This window comes from Athene noctua, chromosome 1 (assembly GCF_965140245.1).
Source record: "Athene noctua chromosome 1, bAthNoc1.hap1.1, whole genome shotgun sequence".
In the NCBI taxonomy this organism is placed as follows: Eukaryota; Metazoa; Chordata; class Aves; order Strigiformes; family Strigidae; genus Athene; species Athene noctua.
In genome coordinates, this window is record NC_134037.1 from 204337913 (window position 1) to 204357760 (window position 19848).

General features: G+C 38.1%; 1 protein-coding gene across 2 annotated transcripts in view; it reads right to left on the minus strand.

The window, feature by feature from the left end:
* Positions 1–511: 511 nt before the first annotated feature.
* Positions 512–19848, minus strand: part of TPP2 (tripeptidyl peptidase 2) — a 57759-nt gene continuing 38422 nt past the window's right edge. For both annotated transcript variants that reach the window (XM_074910806.1, XM_074910797.1), the window contains 6 exons: positions 12880–13031; positions 12690–12786; positions 11661–11791; positions 10163–10370; positions 1271–1390; positions 512–645 (listed from right to left, as the gene is read on the minus strand). In XM_074910806.1, the coding sequence (XP_074766907.1) occupies positions 556–645; positions 1271–1390; positions 10163–10370; positions 11661–11791; positions 12690–12786; positions 12880–13031 (798 nt within the window). In that variant the 3' untranslated portion in view covers positions 512–555. The remainder of the gene's footprint in view (positions 646–1270; positions 1391–10162; positions 10371–11660; positions 11792–12689; positions 12787–12879; positions 13032–19848) is intronic.

Here is a 19848-nt window from a genome sequence, read left to right on the forward strand (position 1 = left end):
TTTACAAGAGCACCTATGCGTCAGCAATTCCAAGTTACACATTGTAACAGTTTGAGAGGTTGAATTTTTATTAAAAAAAAATAAATGTAAACTTTTGCAAACAATAATGATGTCCTGTTACTTTTGTCTAATAAATAAGATTTTAGCTACTCCTGAAGTAGCTTTAAGGCCTTCATACAATTGAAATTAAGATCAAACATGTTAAAATTCAGTTTACTGTAAAAAATACAGAGCTTTTACAGATTTGCAGTTAAAAGTAACAGTTAAGAACCTAACATGCATGCAGTAAGCCTTTCCAGCTTAATTCCAAATCCTTGGTGTTGGCAGTTCTGGCATGTCCATTGCCAGCAATGGGATGCACAATAAGGAAACTCCCTGATGACAGGAGTTAGGTTAACAGGTATTAAGCTGTACCCAGGTGCCTTTACTGATAAATACACACAATTTAATAATCAGCATTCAGTAATGAAAACATGCGTTCCAATAAAAAGTCAAACTTATCTTTTCATATCCTGCCCCATATAAAATCACTTTAAGTTTACAATTGTTGGTTTTCTAGAATGCACAATAATCAGGTGGATACATGACAGGAAGCCAGTTTTCAGTGAAAGTTGCACAATGAGTCCACCCAAGCAACTTCATCAGCTGAAGAAAAAAGCAAACATTAAAAAAAATAATTAGAAGCTGTATGGTCTTATTCTTTAAAAATCTAAATCCTTTCACTGCATTGATATCAACATCTTACTAAAAATGTCTATTATCAGAAAGATAACAGACTGAAGAACTAGTGATCTTTGAATTACTTAGTCCTGAATGGCATAAAAGAAAACCATTCTATATGATTCTACAGTCTTTCAACTCAATGCACAAGAAGTTTGTCCTAGGACTTACAATAATTCCCATTAGTTCTCCACTTATATTCTACTAGCAATAAGTTGTGATAAGTAATAGTAAAAATAACAGTTAAACAGCAATATAATGGGATTTTAAATATGCAGAACAACTTTGGTATGTTGTCTTATGCCCCAAAATAATTTCAAGAAAGTAACCCTGCTAAAAAGGACAGTCACTCAAACTAGCTATTCTAGAAAAGGAAAGAAGAAATCATTATTAAAAACAGAGGCCAGGCCACAAAAGCCTAGATAAAGTCAAAATGTTAAGTTTAGTGGGTTCTACAGTGTAAAAGGTATCAAAACTTCAAAAAGTCTTATGTCTTTTAAAAGTTTACTAGGCACAAATATAACCCATTACTTCACCAAATACACCTTACCTGAATGCAGTTTTTCAAGTTGTCCTTTGTTGGCTTCTCTTCTGCAAGTTTTGTGGCAAACTTGAGACCTCTCCCATACATTTTATTTACCAATGCATGCTTATAGGCAAAAGTCAAAACCTACAACGCAAAACCAAAACCAAATTAGGTATTTTAATATTTTAATCTTAAAACGCTTAACAAGTAATAGCAGATTCTGTTAAGGTAGCAGAAGTGATCTAAGCAAAGTAAAACATTTACAAGATAGCTTCCATTTTTCTTTGCAGTAAAACAGATGATTCACAGTAGTAGTTATAAAGATGAACTTCTTAAGACACTGTTTCTGACATCATGAACACATTTGAATTCAGAACATCTTATGTAACACAGATGTCACTATTCTAATTTTTTATTCATCACATTTCTAGCTTTTTCAGATTTTCATTCTCTAAAGGCAACTGTATGGTATAAAAAAGAATTTAAAAAAATCAAGAACTAGGCAGGTATATCTTTGACCCACAGAAACAAAAACCCAATTAAGAGTTCTGATTCCTAGGAAGTCACAAACTTACTGCAAAAACAACATACATAGTGAATGATATATATATATACACACACACACACAGAGAAATACACGTAATTATAAACAAGCAATGAAGACAGGTAAGCATGAAGACTAGCCTTAGGTTTTGGATCCGCTCCTCACTCTTGGCAATTTATTAAGAAGATACTACAAAAAGCTTCCTCTTGACAATATTAATTCTAAAGAGACAGCTTACTATACTTGTCAATGCTATAACTAAGTTGCACAAATGAATGCATCTGCTTAAAAGCTAATGTAAAGTAAATCAGGTTCTTAACACCCAAACACAGCATTCAGGGTGTTGCAAGATAGTTCATACTATTTCACCAGTTACAGCACTATGAATTGTTTCATATATTCCCTTTGGCACAAACTCAGTAAATACCCTTTTCTTCTTTTTTACTGAAGGGTGACATAGCAACAAAGTTGGTGAATATGGTGGTGCTTCTGTTGTTGGCAAAGTTTATTAGAGTATGCTATTCATTTTCCCTCCCTTGTATGTTTTTCCTTCCTCCGACTCCTCCAACAAAAGTTACATTTTCCCAATGCCCACTTAAAATATCCCATTAAGAAAAGCTAACAAAAACACTTCAAGGATGTTCAGAAATAAATGTTTTGCATTACAGCAAACAAAAATTTTAAACATTTCTTAAGAATATTAACATTAAGGAATCTGGTATCTGAATCCTGCAAGGATTGAAGAACCTGCCTAATTTTAGCTGCCTGAACACTTCCATTGAATGTTAATCACATGCACAGGATTTTGCAGGATCAGTACTTAAAAGACTGAGATAAAAGAAGAAATAACAAGCTTAATTATCAAGCAAGTAAAGGTATAAATTTGAAGCTCTATATGCCAAGCAGAGTTGCTCATACTTCTTCTGTCTTTGAGCACTTACTTTGTTGTGTTGAAGTATTCACTTAAGCTGTTGTAGCTTAAAACACACACATATATGCAACAATGAGCATACAGCACCATTCACATATAGATTTTCCAAATATTGCTATTGGAAAAATACTTTACAAGCTGCATTCTCAATCCAATTATTTTGGATATTTTCCTAAAGCAAAACACATTAGCAAACACTTCTGAATAACTGCTCAGTGGATCCATTACCAGATTTAGTTAAACTAAAACTAAAAATAACCCAAAACAAAACATCCTTCTATAAAAGATGATAGAACCACAAAACAAAAAACAACCAAAAAAAAAAATCAAATGAAAATGCATTGGAGCTCTCAGCAAATATAACATATTGGAGGCTAACCAGAAATAATGTCACTGCTCTATTAAGAAAGCTCTTACCTGACCCTGTAAGTTTTGAATGGTTATTGAACATCAGTGATAAAGGCAGGAGGAAAGCCACTTGACAGCATTTCTTTCGTAACAGGGCTTCCTAGAGTTTTTGTGGCAAGAAAACAAAGCATTTTACGAAACACCCTTGGCTCTGGCCAAATAAAAGTTTGGGTATTTCTAAATGAGAAAAAAGTTCTCTGCTGGACCAAAAGGTTGAAAACAAAGCTCCAAGAGCTCTTGGTAAAAGACAATAAATTCTGTCTCAGTGCTTGGAAAAAAAACCCAATCAACTGTATACAAGTTAAGTAAAACTAACTAAAAGTTCATTAGCACTTCAGAAGAATAATGTATGAGATGCTTTAAAATCAGAATAGGTTTACAAAGAAAAAAATGTTACATAAGAAATAATACTTTATAACTTGTACACATATTGGTGAAATTAAACCTTGTCATTAAAATATTGCAAGCTTTACAACATCACAGAAGTGAAGATTATGATTCCTTGATATGTGTAAACAAAATCTAAACTGGAGTGCTACTAAGACATAACAGAGAAAACAGCTGATATCTGAATGTAACAACAAATAAGCCAATTTGTAGTATCTAAAAGCAGTTGCTAGAAGAAAGAATAGGAATAAATTCTAAGCCTTTATTATTATTTCATAATTTCAAATATAATTAAGGCTAGCTTTTACAGAACAAGTGATATGGCCCAGAAATTGGTCAAAGAGAAATAAACAAAGGGCAGTAAGAAAAGGCAATGCATACTTCTAGGATAATGGTGGAGAAATCACTTAGCTGCTTTATTCCCCAAGCTAATGGCCTGTAATACTAACTGTGCTAAGTTCCTGGCCCGTGAGAGTTGTTGGATGTCCACCTCCTAATTAGCTGCTTAACTTGCCACTGGCTACATAAAGATGTATATTTAGGACAGTAAAATGCCCAACCCAGATCTCCCAAGACATTTGCAGTACTTTAAAAGCCTGAAAACCTCTTTAAAAAAGAACACTTTTTGAATCCAATGACACTAAACTACCTCATAAAACTTGTCTAGTATCCCAATACTGTCATCTATGAAAAGAAAAACAGACTTGTATAATCAGTTCCTTCATTATTTAAACAGTTGATTAAAATGTATCTATACTTACAAATAATTAATACTAGGTTAAGTGCTATAGTTTATAAACACACTCCAGCTCTTGAAAGAACACAGTTTATAATTACCAGCAAACAAATTTTTTCAGGTTCATACGTATCAATGGTGATAAACTAAGGTTTCTTAGCTATGTTGTTGGACTTCTCTTTGCTCTGTCAACCGTTCTATTACAAATAAAAGCAATATTCATGTAAAAAAGTTGACTCAACATATTTTCAAGAGAGGGAGGAGAGTTAAGGGAATCAAGTAGCCAGCAACAAGTTTTTGGCAGTGACTGAATATGATCAGCTGGAAGAGACAGCTGCATCTGACAGTGCAGTTATATGAAAAACAACCCAGGCTAAAGATGTTTAAAAGACAAGATGGAAAGGTCTGGGCCTTCTATTTGTTTTTATACATGACTTTTTGCTTTTTCCCAACAGCTAATTTAAAGGTTGAGGGGCATTAAAGTCTACAGATGAGTCATTCCCAGTGAGAAATAGGCAACATCCTACTATTCTCCTGTAGCAGTTTTGTTTAAAACTGGTTATTTTGGCCTACAAATTTTAAAGCTATGTTCTAAGTAAAAGAAAAATAGCACAATTTATATTCCATTACTAAAAACCCTAAAGCTTTATCACAAATGTGTTGTCATAATGAAATACTTGTGGCATAAAGCTGTCTAAACTGGAGGTTATTTGAAATGCTTTTGTGTACATAGAGGACAAATATTTTCTTTCGTATTTCATTTAAAATAAACCTTCAGAGACAAGCGATCTAACTAGAATAGCTGAAAGTGTGAACAAGTGCACTTACTATGAAAAGTCAGCACCAGCTTTGCTACATACTTGCTACAATATGGGGACTGGCACAACACTTCAATGGAAAACAGGCAATTCAAAGGAACTAACGAATGCCCTGTGGCAACACAGGTCCTAGGCTGCAGAGGAGAGGTGAAACAAGTCATAGTACTTAGTTTACTAGAGGGTGAGCAGAAATGCACACAAAAGCGATGATGTTCCTGATTCACTTCTAAGAACAGCATAGAAGAAAACATGGTCTCTGTGATTTCAAAAATTTTACTTATCCTTTTAATTACTGACATCTGGATGATTTTTGATTTATAGGAAGCTTAGAAGTAGAACCTAGAACAACGTTTCCATCTAAAGCCATATACAAACTTGAATAATCAGTGCAGTATTCAGATGCCTTATTTCCATCCTTTCTCACCCAGTTATTCCATCTCTCGAGTGCCAATGCCACAAAGCAGTGTCCACATACAGGAAGAGCTCCACGTTTTCGTTTCCAACATAGTGCTGTAGAATAAGCTGGCTGCCTCTTGAGGGCTCATTTGAAGGACATTCACACAAGGTCTGCCCTGATCCTGTATCACTACTCCACTCTACCCTTCCACTTCCAAACTTCTATTCCCCAAAAAGCAAACCAGTCATGTAAGGTTAGGTGATGGAGCCAAGTCACAACACTCCACTTTATCAGTCCAGTCTAAGTCAGTCCAGAGTGGCATCACGAAGTCCATTAAAGCCATAATTTCTCGTTTTCTACCAAGGTGAGTTTTGCCAAGCACAACTCAGCCAGACTGAAGAACATTATTAATGCTTCTGCCCTTACCCTAGCAAAAATACTTGTTTCTTAGACAGAAGCTGTTTTGAAGACTTAAACACTACTTTACAAAACTAAGTCCCTCAATATTGTTCCTAAACTCCCCATCCCAATGGAAGCAAGCTACATTAGCAGTAGAGTTCCCCTTAAATGATCAAAATTACAGATTTTCCTCTAACAGTCTGTAAAATAAAATTGTGTGTTTTTAAAATAGAAAAATATTCCAGAAGTACATCAGCATATTGCATGCAACATCAAAGTGGAGATTTATACAACTGTTTCTTCAAAACAGACAGAAGAAGCTGCAAAGGAGGAAGACCAAAGGCCACTGCAGATATTTAAAACATTCTATTGGCCAATCTCTAGGGCGGAAGACACTTTTATTCAAACAGGAAGCTGAGAGAGCTTTAAGCACAATCCCACTTACAAAACTTGTCAGCCATTATAAATAAAAAATGAATATTGATCAGACAGCTTAAACATAAAATGAAGATTGGCAGAGGTGGGTGGAATGAAGGAACTGTAAAGTATGAAGTTAATTTTTGAAAAGTTACAGCCCATAACACACAAGTACAGCTATTCTCACAGTTTACAACAAAGACAGTAGGAATATAACTATAAATTTTGTCTTATGCTTTTTTGTGTCAGGCCATATAATAATTATGTTGTCTTAGTCATTAATAGTGACCCTTAAAAACGCTAAATGAAGTATAATTGTATCCTTGTCACAGGTTTATGATTTTGAATAACCAAAGAACATTCCATCATTGTGTGGAAACTGTAGTGCTAACAACTGGAACAGCTGGTCTGAACAGTGCAATTGGTAACTACAGCCAGTTCCTAAGAAAACTACTAGATGGACATGACACCTGTTAGTAAAGGAAATGAAAGATTATGAACAGCAGCAAGCATAGAACTTTAAGGAAGCAATAAAGGAAAAACAAAGAAGTTCTCAATTTAAAATTACTCCCCTTACCCTAGCCCTTTTCTCCAAATCTGTTATCAAGGAAAATCATTAGTGCTCAACTATCTCCTTTCAAAGCAAAATTTTCAATCCCATCAAGGCGCAAATCACATTATTCTCACTCCTCATCCCTTTTAAAGGGGTTCCAGAAAAAGAAAACCTCAGAATATAAAAGTGAACAATTAAAAGTCTCAGTCCCAATAATCATATGAAAACTTTAAGTAGCAGGATGTATTTCTTTCACTTCAAACTTTTTTTTTTTTTTAAACCTTTTCTATAGGTACAGCTAGGCTTGGAATTACTGAACAGTACCACAGGATATATGAAAGGATACATCCATCATGTGACCTTTAGACACATTAAATTGATAGCTAACAAAACTAACACTACATCATTACTGACCAACATATATGCTCCTAGATCACAGAAAGCATGAATAAAACCACCACAGAAACTAGTGAGCTACATGAATTACTTGCCAGTCAATCACTGAAACATAATATGATTGAAGGAGGAAGGGAGCTCTGGAGATCTAGTCTAACCCCTCTGCTCAAAGCAGGGCCACCTATAGCAGGTTGCCATGAATCATGTTTGAGTCAAAGTTTTGACTTCACCACCCCCCCCCAAGCAACGCATTGCAGCATTTGTTCACCCTCACAAAGAAAAAAATAAATCGCCCAAACATGACCTCTCATCCCCCGCCTCCCCCCCCCCCCCCCCTTCCCCCCAACCCACAGAAAAAGCCAATCCCAAATTTTCCTTAAGTAGACATTCCTGTGTTTTAGTTTGTGCCCACTATCTCTTGTTCTGTCACTGGGAACCACTGGGAAGAGCCTGGCTCCATCATCTTTACTCCCCTATCATACAGGGTGAACAGTCTCAGCCTCTCCTCATGTGATAGATGGTTCAGTCCCTTAAATCATCTTTGTGACCCTCATACTACTATTTATACTAGGAGTCATAACAGGACTGATATAAGGCAAGTTGTCCAGGAGGAAGAGAAAATAGAAGGGAAACTGTATGGAGGTCAAGTAGGGTTGAGTAAATGAGGCTACGTATGGGTACAGACAGAAAGGCTGCAGAAAAGCACAGGACAAAGATGTACTCCAGGGGTCATTAGGATGTAATATGACAGGCTCATCTTCTCCATTTTCAGAAGCCACCCACTTAAAATACCCAGAGCACTCTAGAATGTTTCTGGGCTAAAAGTATCCTCCATGTACTGGTTTTGGCTGGGATAGAGGTAATTCTCATCACAGTAGCTCCTATAACCTATGTTTTGGATTTGTGATGAAAACAGTGTTGGTAACACAGAGATGTTTTAGTTACTGCTGCCAAGGCCTTTTCTGCTCCTCACACCACCCCACCAGCGAGCAGGCTGGGGGTGCACGAGAGACTGAGAGTGCAGACAGAAGGGACAGCTGACCTCAAGCAATCAAATGGACATCCGAGACCATAAGATATTGTGTTCAGCAATAAACGATATGGGGAAGAAGAAAGTGGGGGGGATGTTTGAAGTGGTGGCAGTCGTATTCCCATGTCACTGTTACACGTGATGGAGCCCTGCTTTCCTAGAGATGGCTGAACACCTGCCTGCAGATGGGAAGTACTCAGCGAATTGCTTATTTTACTTTGTTTGTGCATGTAGCTTTTGCTTTACCTAATAAATTGTCTTTATCTCAAACCACGAGCTGTCTCATTTATGTTTTCAATATTCTTCCCCATCCCACTGTGAGGGAGTAAACAAATGACTGTGTAGGACTCATAACAGTCGATCAGTTTAGATTTCAAATTGACTAGTAAAACCAAGAAGGAAAAACAGACAGGTTTTTTTGTTTTGGTTTGGGTTTTTTATCCTTTTTCCTGCGTAAACAAGACAGAAGTTACTTCCACATGAAATGCTACAAAAATCTAAAAAGTTTTGTTGGCCTTTCCGTACCAGTTTAACCATGCCAAAGCATCAATTTTCAGAGCAAAACCTGCATATACACTTAGACAAATCCATGGTTAAGGCAGTCAAAGAGATAGGTTCAATTCTGTGCAACTCGAATCAGAATTACTCATTCCGGGCCCAGAGCACACAGCTCAAGAGTACCAGGAATCAATAGCCATCTTGGAAAAAAACCCCAAACCAGCAAACTGTTACAGAGTGAAACTCCCCCAAAAAGGTCTATACTGGCAGTTTTCCCACTGAAATTATTCCCATCAGCTTTAAAAAAAAAAATCAAAAGAGAAGTAAACCAGGGGTCACTATACTGGAACACAGTACTGTATTTCCAAATAGCAAGAAAATCATGTGCCAAACAATATAATTAAAGTACAAAATCTGCAACCACAGGATATTATATAATCAATTAAAGATTAGAAGAGGAATGCTGTAAGCGTACAAGAATATACATTAAAAGAAGTGAGGGTAACCACCACCAAACTTTTTGTTTAGGCCTCCAGCTAAAGTACAAGCTCTTACTGGGAAGATTATTTACTGTCAAGGAAATGAAGTAATTTTTTTTTTAATTGTAAAGTTTTTATTTTGTACCTATCTGAAGTGCTCTGGCAATGTAACTGAACTATAAACAAATACATTGGTCACTTCATCTTCCATGAGAACACAGCCATACACAAGAGTTAAGTATGGCAACTAATTAATACTCAGTAACTCAACAGTTAGTCATAAACCCCGCATATTAAAAGCTACATAACTAATCACCTAAAATGGATTTTTTTTTTTTCATCTGAATATCTGTCTTGACTGAAGCAGACAAAAACTTCAATTTTAGGATTAGAAACCTTGAAGTGACAGTGAAACCTGTGCTAATAAGTATGTAAGTGTAATTATTTCCAAGGGTTTCTTCCTTTACCTCTGTTACAAACATTACAGCAAAACACAAAACTTATGTTGTCCATTGTGTAGAAGAGGCTACAGAATGCAGGACTGAACAGAGTAGGGATGCTACACACTTCTGTGTGTGCATAGCCAGAACAGTGCAGAGGTTAATCAAAAATATTCCCTGAAATGTACAGAAAGAAGCAGTTCAATAAAGCAAGCAGCTTTTTTCATGAAAATCTGGTACTGTTCTATACCCTTCCCTTAACCTCTACGTTCACATGCACAGAGATGGGCTTACCATAGATTTAACGGGCTTGGCAAAACCTTTGTGGAAAAAAGTCATTAAGGAAGCACAACATATGGGGACAGCATGGAAAAGTAGAAGGGAAGACTGTATGAGGTTGTGCACACAAAGGCAGTGCATAATTCCAGGAAAAACCATCAAAAACTCAACATGCAACAAAAAAAATCTGCTCTGCTCTCTTACCTTGCTGTCAAAAAGATCGGTCCATTTTGTTGTTTCCCAGAATGTCTCTGTCAAAGCTTCTGAGCAGCTCTCATGATCCTCATCTTTGCCTTCTGCATCACTGGAAGCAGCCCCTTCTTGGGCCTGAAGGTGAAGAAGTTGGTCAGCCAGTGCACTTCCTTTTCGACAAAGTGCATCCACTAAAGTAGTCTTCTGCTTTTCCATTTCACTAGAAAAAAAACAGTATGGAAACTATTAAGGACTTTTTACAGATACCTCATTAATAACAGAATCAGCACTGTACTGAGTTTAAGCTAAAAAGTTTACAGCAGTTAGTACAAACAAAATGAAAATAAGCACAAAGATAATTTTTAAAGCATAGCTATTTACTATAAATTAAACTAACTGTAAAAAATTCCTTAGACATACTATGCATTAAACAAACTCAATCATTCTTTTAAGTGTGAAATGCCTTTGATGTCTTAAGGTAATACAACTGAGTAAACCATCAGCTAGAAACACAGCTTTATAGTTCCTGGCTTTATATACAGAGTCAAATCCACCACTAACCTAAGCAGATACAATTCTGCTGACTTCAAAGGAACTGCACCCATTTAAAGCACTTCTAAATTTGGTATTCCGTTTCAGGTGTTAGATCCAACCACATGGCCTAATGGATCAACTTACCAATAAATGTTTAGAACGAGCTTTATTATGTCATAACTTTGCTTTTGTATCAGCAATTCTAGAATTACACACAAATACTCAGGATAGCTAGAGCACACAGATGAGTTTTACAACTGAAATCTGGTATTTTATCTAAAATAACAAATATGCATCTCTGATTTTAAGGGGCTAATCTTCAAATCTGCTGCTCTATTTGCAACTAACAGCACCCACACCACACAGTGTGAAATGCACCAGTTATGCTCCAGACTAGGGTGTCACCTTCAAAATACTGTCTTCCTAAGGATATACACAGTAATTCAGAGGAACATTCTAAAACTACAGAAAAACAACAGGTCTCAAAAATACCCTGAAGCACAAGCACGGTCATCACACTTTTCACACACAAAGTCTTTTGCAAGCAGTTACTTCTTAGACTGCTGTCAATTTTGCCTTCAAATACAGATCCAAAAGGTTGAAAAGTATTACAAAAAGACAGGTAGCATTCAAAACACACATCTCTATCAATATTCTAGTGGTCCCTCTGATCTGAGATTAAGCTCGATACGAACAATTAATACCCCATTTTTCTGACACATTTAAATTCTGAAAACACAGTTGTTTATTTTATTTAATATTTCTAAGTAATAATTGGCAGGTTTCAGTGTTCCTGCATTCTGGAGATATGACAAAAGAACAAAATAATTTAGCAGTCAAGTTTGAAATTACCTGTACCCTGAAAAATAACACAGGTTATTCAAGAAGGTTATAATCATTCCATTTCTTATAAGCAGAGACAGAGTACATAAATTACAAAAATAGGATGCAAGAAAATTATTTACTGGGTAGGTACTTTTTTATAGTAGTTGCATCAGGCCTGGGGTCAGTCTTCATGGCAAAATATACTGCTAATGCTGTCTGATCAATATGAGAGATTACAGTATTTGCAGCTTCAACAATTTCATCAAGTCTTTTCATTCGTTCCTAAAGGAAGGATAAAAGAGATGTTTAGCACTACAAAATCATACTACTTGACTGCTGATTCTACTAACACTAGGATAATTGCAAAGGTATGCAGAAATAGCATTATATAATTCAACCTGTCCTTTTCTCTACTTTCTCTAATTTTTGATTCAAAAAAACCGCAATAAGGAGTCCACATTATCAAGATTTTCTGCACAAGTAGTCCATTTCACTGAAAATAAATTGTAAAACATGAGGTGGATATATACAAAATGAGAAGCTTACAGAAAGAAAACCACCTTTCAGTAAAAACTAGTCATCTTAAATAATGGTAAGTTATTCATTTCAGAAATAAATATAATATCAAATACACAGAAAAATATTCAAGATACTGACATATACACAGAGCTTTTTAGCTTCCAGATAAACAGAAAAAGCAGGCCTATGTAAACTTTTCTGTTCATGGTTGTTCTTTTTGAGAATAATGACAGACAGTGGATTTCACTCTGTCATTTCAAGAGGTTACCATCCTCAGTTGCCTGAGCAATTCTGCTAGAAAAAATTACCAATCCAGTACAGGAGCAGAATAGGACGTGTGCTTGTCTCAGTAATACCATTTAGAATAATACTGTTGTAGCCCAAACCAGTAAGAAAACTTACAAATGTGTTTAACTTAACAAGGAGTAAACATAAGCAAACGTACTATAGGTAGGCATACTTTCTTTCATCCTGCTGTGGGATTAAGTAAATCGCAGTCAGTTAGGAAAGCGACTGCCAACCTAATTAGGAATTTCTGCTTTATAGTACTGAACACAGCTATGGCACTCACTTCAAAACCAAATATGTATGAAGATAGATTCAGTTGTTTAGGCTACATGGATGTATTGAGACAAATCAAGTTTAAAAACTGTTAAACAACCTTTTCAGAATCCAGCTGATGAAGTCTTGCAACATATAATGGAAGATGATTAGGAAATGCTTCTTTCAACTCATTATACATGTCAGTAGTATCCAGTCTAGAAGAGAGGAGGATACAGCATGAAAGTACAGATTCTGGATTCTTTTTGTACAGCTGCTTCCAGCTTGTGTAGTCATGACAGCAGACATACTTGGTCATCCACTGTATTTTAAGATCTCTTAAAGCTTCAGCAAATTCTTCTTTTACATCTTTTTCTTTTTCCTGTTCTCTTTCTTTCTCTTTGCTGCCATTTTTACTCTTTGATGGTGATGGTATCAGATGATAGTGAACAGTAAGGACATTCTGGAGGTGGGAAAAGAGACATATACTGAGAGGGACACAGTATACTTTTTTCTGATGCTATATAAAAGCTGAATCATAAAAATAATATATTTATGATTATAAAAATATAAAAGCAACTACTCTGAGTTACACATACACAGAGCAAAGGTATTAGTCATCAAGAATTCAGGAACTGCTTTAACTTCTTATTTTAAGCAAGGCAAGGATGTAAATATTAAGACAATACACTGCGTATAAGACAAAAAAACCCCAAAACTTCGTAAAAAGTTTTGTATCTGTATAATTTTACATAATATTACTTAGGGAATCAGAAGGGTGGAGTTTGTTTATATAAAAAACAAAACTTGGTTAAAAGGCAAAGGAAAAAACTAGTTAGAGATCCTATCCTACAAATCTGTCAATAAACAAATGAATAAAGATGACTGAATTCTAAAAAATAACACCACAGTAGCATAAACATGAATCATGCCACAGGATACATAAGTCTATTCCTCCCAAAACAATATTTCTTCCATGTGCCTACTGAATTAGCTGACGCATCCAGTCAACTATTTTCCACTTTGCTGCTACAAACTTTCCTATTTCATCTCTGTGCTCAGATTAAGTAGACACAACGGCGAGATTATTTTTTAAACCCTATATGCTAGCACAGAAATATCCCTACAGATTTTCATGCTACACTAGTCAACAATTACCATGAGAAAAATCAGCTACAGTTATTTAAAAGGACAATCCTAACTGATCTGAGACCATGCTCTGAAATCTATTTCCTTATTTACATATAAGTTTGCAAACAAACAGCATTAGATTTCAGTCATTGATTCTAAAACATTACAATTTTTAGGGGAGGCCGTTTTGTTGTTTCTGGTTGTCCTGGTTCAGCTAGGATAGGGCTAGGTTTCCCCAGCAGTGGGGAGGGGGCTCTAGCCAGGTTATTCAATACCATGCTGACATCAGATCCGGGCGCCAAAGCACGGGAGAGCAGGGGGACATGTTGTGTTCGTGGTTGGTACCCTCACCTGCTGTACTCTGTGCGGTATAACTCTTATTCTGTTCATTGTTGTTACTGTTGTTCGGTTTATTCTTTGTTACACCGTTGTATTAAATTTTTCCTTATCTCAACCCCGGGGTTTGTATCTCATTCCCTGCCTGACCGGCCAAGGGTGGGGGAGGGACAACAGCAGTGTAGTCTCAGATCCTGGCCAGGCCTAAACCACCACACTGATTATAATGTTGCAGTTTTTAAAAAAGCTTCTCCCCAAACAGTGAGGGCACGTGTCCCATTATTTTGTGTATATGATATTTCACAGAGAAGATCACTTAGTTTAAATCCTCTAGATACCATCATTCTGCTGTAACATTGTGCAAAATTTTGTGTTGCATGCTCAATTGCTGCACACTATTCATACTCATTTTTCCAAAATACATGTGGGAATATGTTTCTCATTAACAAGATCAGTGCTGAGGAATGAAATGAAATATTGTGCATGAGATGGAGTTATTTCAGGTTACTTAAATAGTGAGTAAAAAGGTGACTGTTAGAAACTGCTAGGCATAACCTTGAAATAATAGACTTCAACACTAAACTTCTGAAACTATTCAAGAATACTGATGCAGAACAATTTTATTTGAACTGATAGTTCAAACAGACCAGCAGCTTGCTATTGGTTACTGAAAACAATACTGGTAAGAGAAAATAACATCAATATTCCCTTCAAACAATTTTTCCAGCTACTTAATATGTAATTGCAGACGAACCACAAAATTGACATTTACATCTTTTTTTAAAAACCTAGTTTAGATTGCTAATCTACATTGAAATGCAGCTTTCATAGGAACTATGCTGCACAAGTGCATTTCAAGTATGGAGTGCATGACAAGGCAGTACACCTAAATAAGACTTCAGCAAGACCTAGGGCAGAGTATGACAAAACAGGTCATGGAAGCAAGCAGATGTAGTGGAGGGTACAGAAGTCAGGAACATGGTAGGGAGCTGGCCAAGGTAATAGGAATGATAGAAAGCAACAACTTTGTTCATTAAAGCAAAGCAAGCATTTTAAGACGCTGTCATGGTTTGAACTTGGCCAGTAGCCAATCACCATGTGGCCAGTTGTTTACATCCCCCTCCCTCCACATCCTAGTGAAATACGGGAGGGACAAAAAAAAAAATCATAGGTTGAATAAAAAAAAATTAGTAACAAACCAGCAACAATAGCAAGTCCAAACATGTAAAATGCAGCAGTGGCTCACTGAGTAGCAACCAATACGCAGCCCACCCCCAGCAGCAATCCTAACCGCAACAGAAATCCCCCCCATACTGACCAAGAAACCAAAACCAACTGAAATGGGCCGTGAGAGAGCACCCGTCCTCCCATATACTGAGCATGATGTCACATGATACAGAATATTCCGATGACCAGTCTGGGCCAGTCCTCTAGCTGTGCTCCCTCTCAGCCCAAGGAAAGTTAACTCTATCCTAGCCAAAACCAGGAAAGTCTCCACCCCTTATTCCATACCATTTATGTTATGCTCTGGTTCCAAATACATTCTAAGAAATCACCACCCCTTTCCCGTGTCTCTCAGATATCATTCCCTCAGCCTACGGGCCATCCTTCCAAAACATCTACTGAGTTTATTTAGTCCATAACTTTGGGTTCCATCTGTCATGACAGTCTTTAGGGCTGGAAGAATGAAGTGGAGTTGGCTCAGTCGGTGGAGCAGGAGGCTTTGGGTGTGGCAGGAGGATGTTGCAAGGCACTAACTGCAATAACAGTGTTATTTGACAGTTCGATTCATTGGCTATTTTCACCTAAATTCAAATCTCCGAGGCACACTTATCTGTCCTTCTGTACTAGCCACCAAGTGCACCCAGGTCCTAAGGCAAAAGTAATCCCATGGGTTTACCTGATACAGGAATAACCCAAACTGCCTTCCCCAGCATATTTTGAATGCACGTCTTGCTGATGACTCCTCGGCTCTCTAACTGACAAATCCGTTTATGGATAGGGATTACAGCATCTCGATTGGTGCAGTATTGCTGTCAGTGCACGGCTGTAGTGGCAGTTGGCACCTGGTGTTCATCAACCCTCAGCAATCCCTAAACAGAAGGATCCTCTGATAGACCAGGTAACACAGACAGCTGTTTAATTCCTTCTGTTTCCAAGGCAGCTATACCAAAAGCCCACCGATACCCTTTTGGGTCCTTAAAATACCCTCTTCTGAGATAATCTAGGCCAAGAATGCATGGAGCATCTGGGCCAGTCACAATGGGGTGTTTTCCCCACTCTTTTCCACTTAGGCTCACCCCAGCCTCCAATACAGTCAGCTGTTGAGACCCCCCATCACTCCTGAAATACAGACAGGTTCTGCTCCTTTAAAATTTGATGGCATTAGGGTGCATTGAGCACCAGTGTCCACTAGAGCCTTATACTGCTGGGGGTCAGATGTGCCAGGCCATGGAATCCACAGAGCCCAGTAAACTCGGTTGTTCCTGTCCTCCGCCTGTCTGGAGACAGGGCCCCTCTAATGTTGGTCATAATACCCACTAACGACAAATGGGTTAGTGTGGTGTGCACGGGTTTCAGTCTCATCCCGATCCCTCGCTTCTTGTGAATACAAGTCAGAAGTTCTTCTTATAGGATCATGAGCAAAGTCGACCTTTCTGTTCTGTTTGGGCACTTGATTACTGGAAACCAGATCAGTATTTCTCCTAAAAGAACCCTGTTTTGTAGTTGTTCGTCCTTCCAGCTCACATATCCGCTCTTCTAGGAGGTAGGTAGATTTTCCATCCCATTTCTTCATGTCTTCTCCATAGTCACACAGGCAATATCACAGCTTCCCCCGTGGTGTGTACCGGTTCTCTCGAGTAGAGTGATAACTGTTCCTAATAGCCAAGATTCTGGTCCATGCAGGTGGAGAGTAGGACATGTTCTCTTTAAATTGCTGGAATTCTTGAGATAATTTCTCCACATTCACAATGATGAAGGAAGAGAATTTCTTCATATTCTTGTAGTCAGTGAGCCAGTTCATCCACTCTCGGTCCCTCTTTGTCTCTCCAGTCCATTATCGCTAATGCACTGGCATATGATGAGAGAGTGCTTCGTGCAAAATTCCACCACATGGTCCGGGTGTGTTGGACTTCATCTGGATCTGGGGTAGCTGTGCATTATCTGGATCATAGTAAACCGTCTCCCACATGGCTAGCTCTCCATAGTGGTGCACTTACTTGGATGACATACAAAACCTCCCTGAAGGGATACCTCTCCCTCACACTTGACAGGAGTCGCCTCCAGAGACTGAGATTTTGTGTCTCCAACAGCTGTGTCAATGCCCTCTTCCCCAGACAGGGATCCCAGCTGCCTGGCCTCCCTGCCCTCTTAGTTCCATGCTACTGGCCCCGCTATCCCAGCACCGGAGCAGCCAGGTAACGAGCTGCTCACCTGGATGGTGGCTGAAATCTTTTCGCACATCTCGCAACTCACTCAAGGATAAGGATTGGGTGACTATCACTGGCTCTGCCTCCTCCCCCTGTTCTCGTGATGGGCCTGGTTCATCATCACCCTGTACACGGTGAGGGGATTTTCTTGTGTACTTCTGTATGGGAGCACCTGACACTGTCATGGGTTGGTTCTCTGGTTCAGCTGCAGCACCTGTCCTCAGGGTTGTAGTGGCTGCAGTTTCTGTTACTTGGTCACCAGGTGCAGAGCCCTTCTCTTCCTCTTGAGGGTGCTGAACAGTGTTAACAGCACTCAGTAAGCGTGGGCTAGGCCACAGCGTGTTGCAGTGAGCTGTGCCTCTTTGGAATTACAGCCCAGGGGCAACATACTTTTTCCAAATATTCCACTAGTTCTTCAGGATTCTGCACCTGTGCAGGAGTGAACTTCCAATACACTGGAGGTGCCCACTCTTCTAGTTACTTGCCCACCCTCACCTACAGCACTCATAACTCTCCAACCTTGGGGTAGATTTCCAGGTGATACTCTCAAATAGTTGCTTAACCCTGAACAAAACCTGAACCACATGCAGGAACACACTACCCCCTAGAAGTAAGACCATGTTAATGTCAACATTCCAAGGATATTTGAAATTCCTGAATTTTTCAAACACAATTGTAAATAGCCCCAGGACTGATGACTGCATCCTGTCATAGATGAGCATTACATAGTACAACAGAAACAAAAATCTTAACCCAGCTCTCACAGACAGTGAGCAACAGCATGGGAAATGTATACTGCAGGTGATGCAATAAAATTTAAGCAGCCAAGCAATCAACATTATTACCTATTCTATCATTATCTCAAATCTCAGGCACCATGTTGGGAGCCAAAAAACCGTCATGGTTTGAACTCAGCCGGTAGCCAATCACCACGTGGCCAGTAATTTACTCCCCCCCCGGTGAAATAGGGGAGGGACAAAAAAGAATTCATAAGTTAAATTAAAAAAAATTAGTATAGTAACAAAACAACAGTAACAATCGTAATTCCAAACAGCTAAAATGCAGCAGTTGCCCATTGATCTGTGACCAGCATGCAGCCCACCCTCAGCAGCAATCCCAACCACACCAGAAACCCCACCACACCAACCAGGAAACCAAAACCAACTGCAATGGGCTGTGAGAGAGCACCCATCCTCCTACATACTGAGCATGTCGTCACATGATACAGAATACTCCAATGACCAATCTGGCCCAGTGCTCTAGCTGTGCTCCCTCTCAGCCCAAGGAAAGTTAATTCTATCCTGGCTGAAACCAGGACAGATGCCTAAGAAGTTACCCCAATACAAAAATGTGAATCAGTAGTTCTTCACAGCACCTTTTAAAAGATGTCCTCTATTGAGTCTAATACTTTCCTAAAAAAGAAACCTGCTTTCCTAGAAATATTCTTCTAATACTTCAGGATTTCCTTCTAGAAAGTCCTCTTTGATTTTACTTGGCAACATATGTTTGGAATTATGTATATAAATGGCCTCTGCATTCTCAAGCTTTGGCTATATGAGAAGGCTCTATGACTCTGATTTAAGTTTCAAACCAAGTGCAATTAGATTAACAAAATCCCACTTATGTGGATGAACAGTTTCATTTAAGAGACCAATTCTATGTAGCTTAACCATTGACAGTAAAATGTCATCTCTCCATTCTCTCAGCTAGACACTTTTGGTCTTAAGAGATTCTGCAAGCTATAACCACTAAAAGGAAAACAATGAGTTTCAGACCTAGCCACTCTCCTTTTTCAAAGGATCTTACAGAAAAAGAGGTACACTCTTCTCTACAGACAAACTTATTTCATGGGATAAATAAACATGATAAGCACCTAAACCTTAACTAAGCTATCCCTAGACCACAAAGATGGACTGAAGGCTTCTTTCTTTTCTCTATTCTGTCTGTAAACACTAGCATCATTTATAAAACTTGGCAGCTCCCTAGACACTGGAAGATCCCAGAGTGACACTGTCATTGTTATTACAGAAACATTCGTGATTAGAGATTAAGGAGAAGAAAAGCAACTCCACACAATTCAGCACTTTAATCTGTTTTCTAATTCAAATTGCACTCTTACCGTTCCACAGCAACAGAGCTGCTACAGTAGTGTACTGACCTTGATTCTATATATACCCATAAAATATATAGAGCTATAGACAGAGAAAGTCAGCAAGCCAGAATGTTAACCATTGAAAATATGGCTTTAAGGAAACTTCCAAATTAATGGGAAAGCTGCCCTTTTTATCCTCTAAAAAAAATGAAGCAATACTAAAAACTTTGGAAGCATGTATTATAGGCACTTTGGTCTGTACTCTGCACAGTTTGACAAGCCTCAGTGAG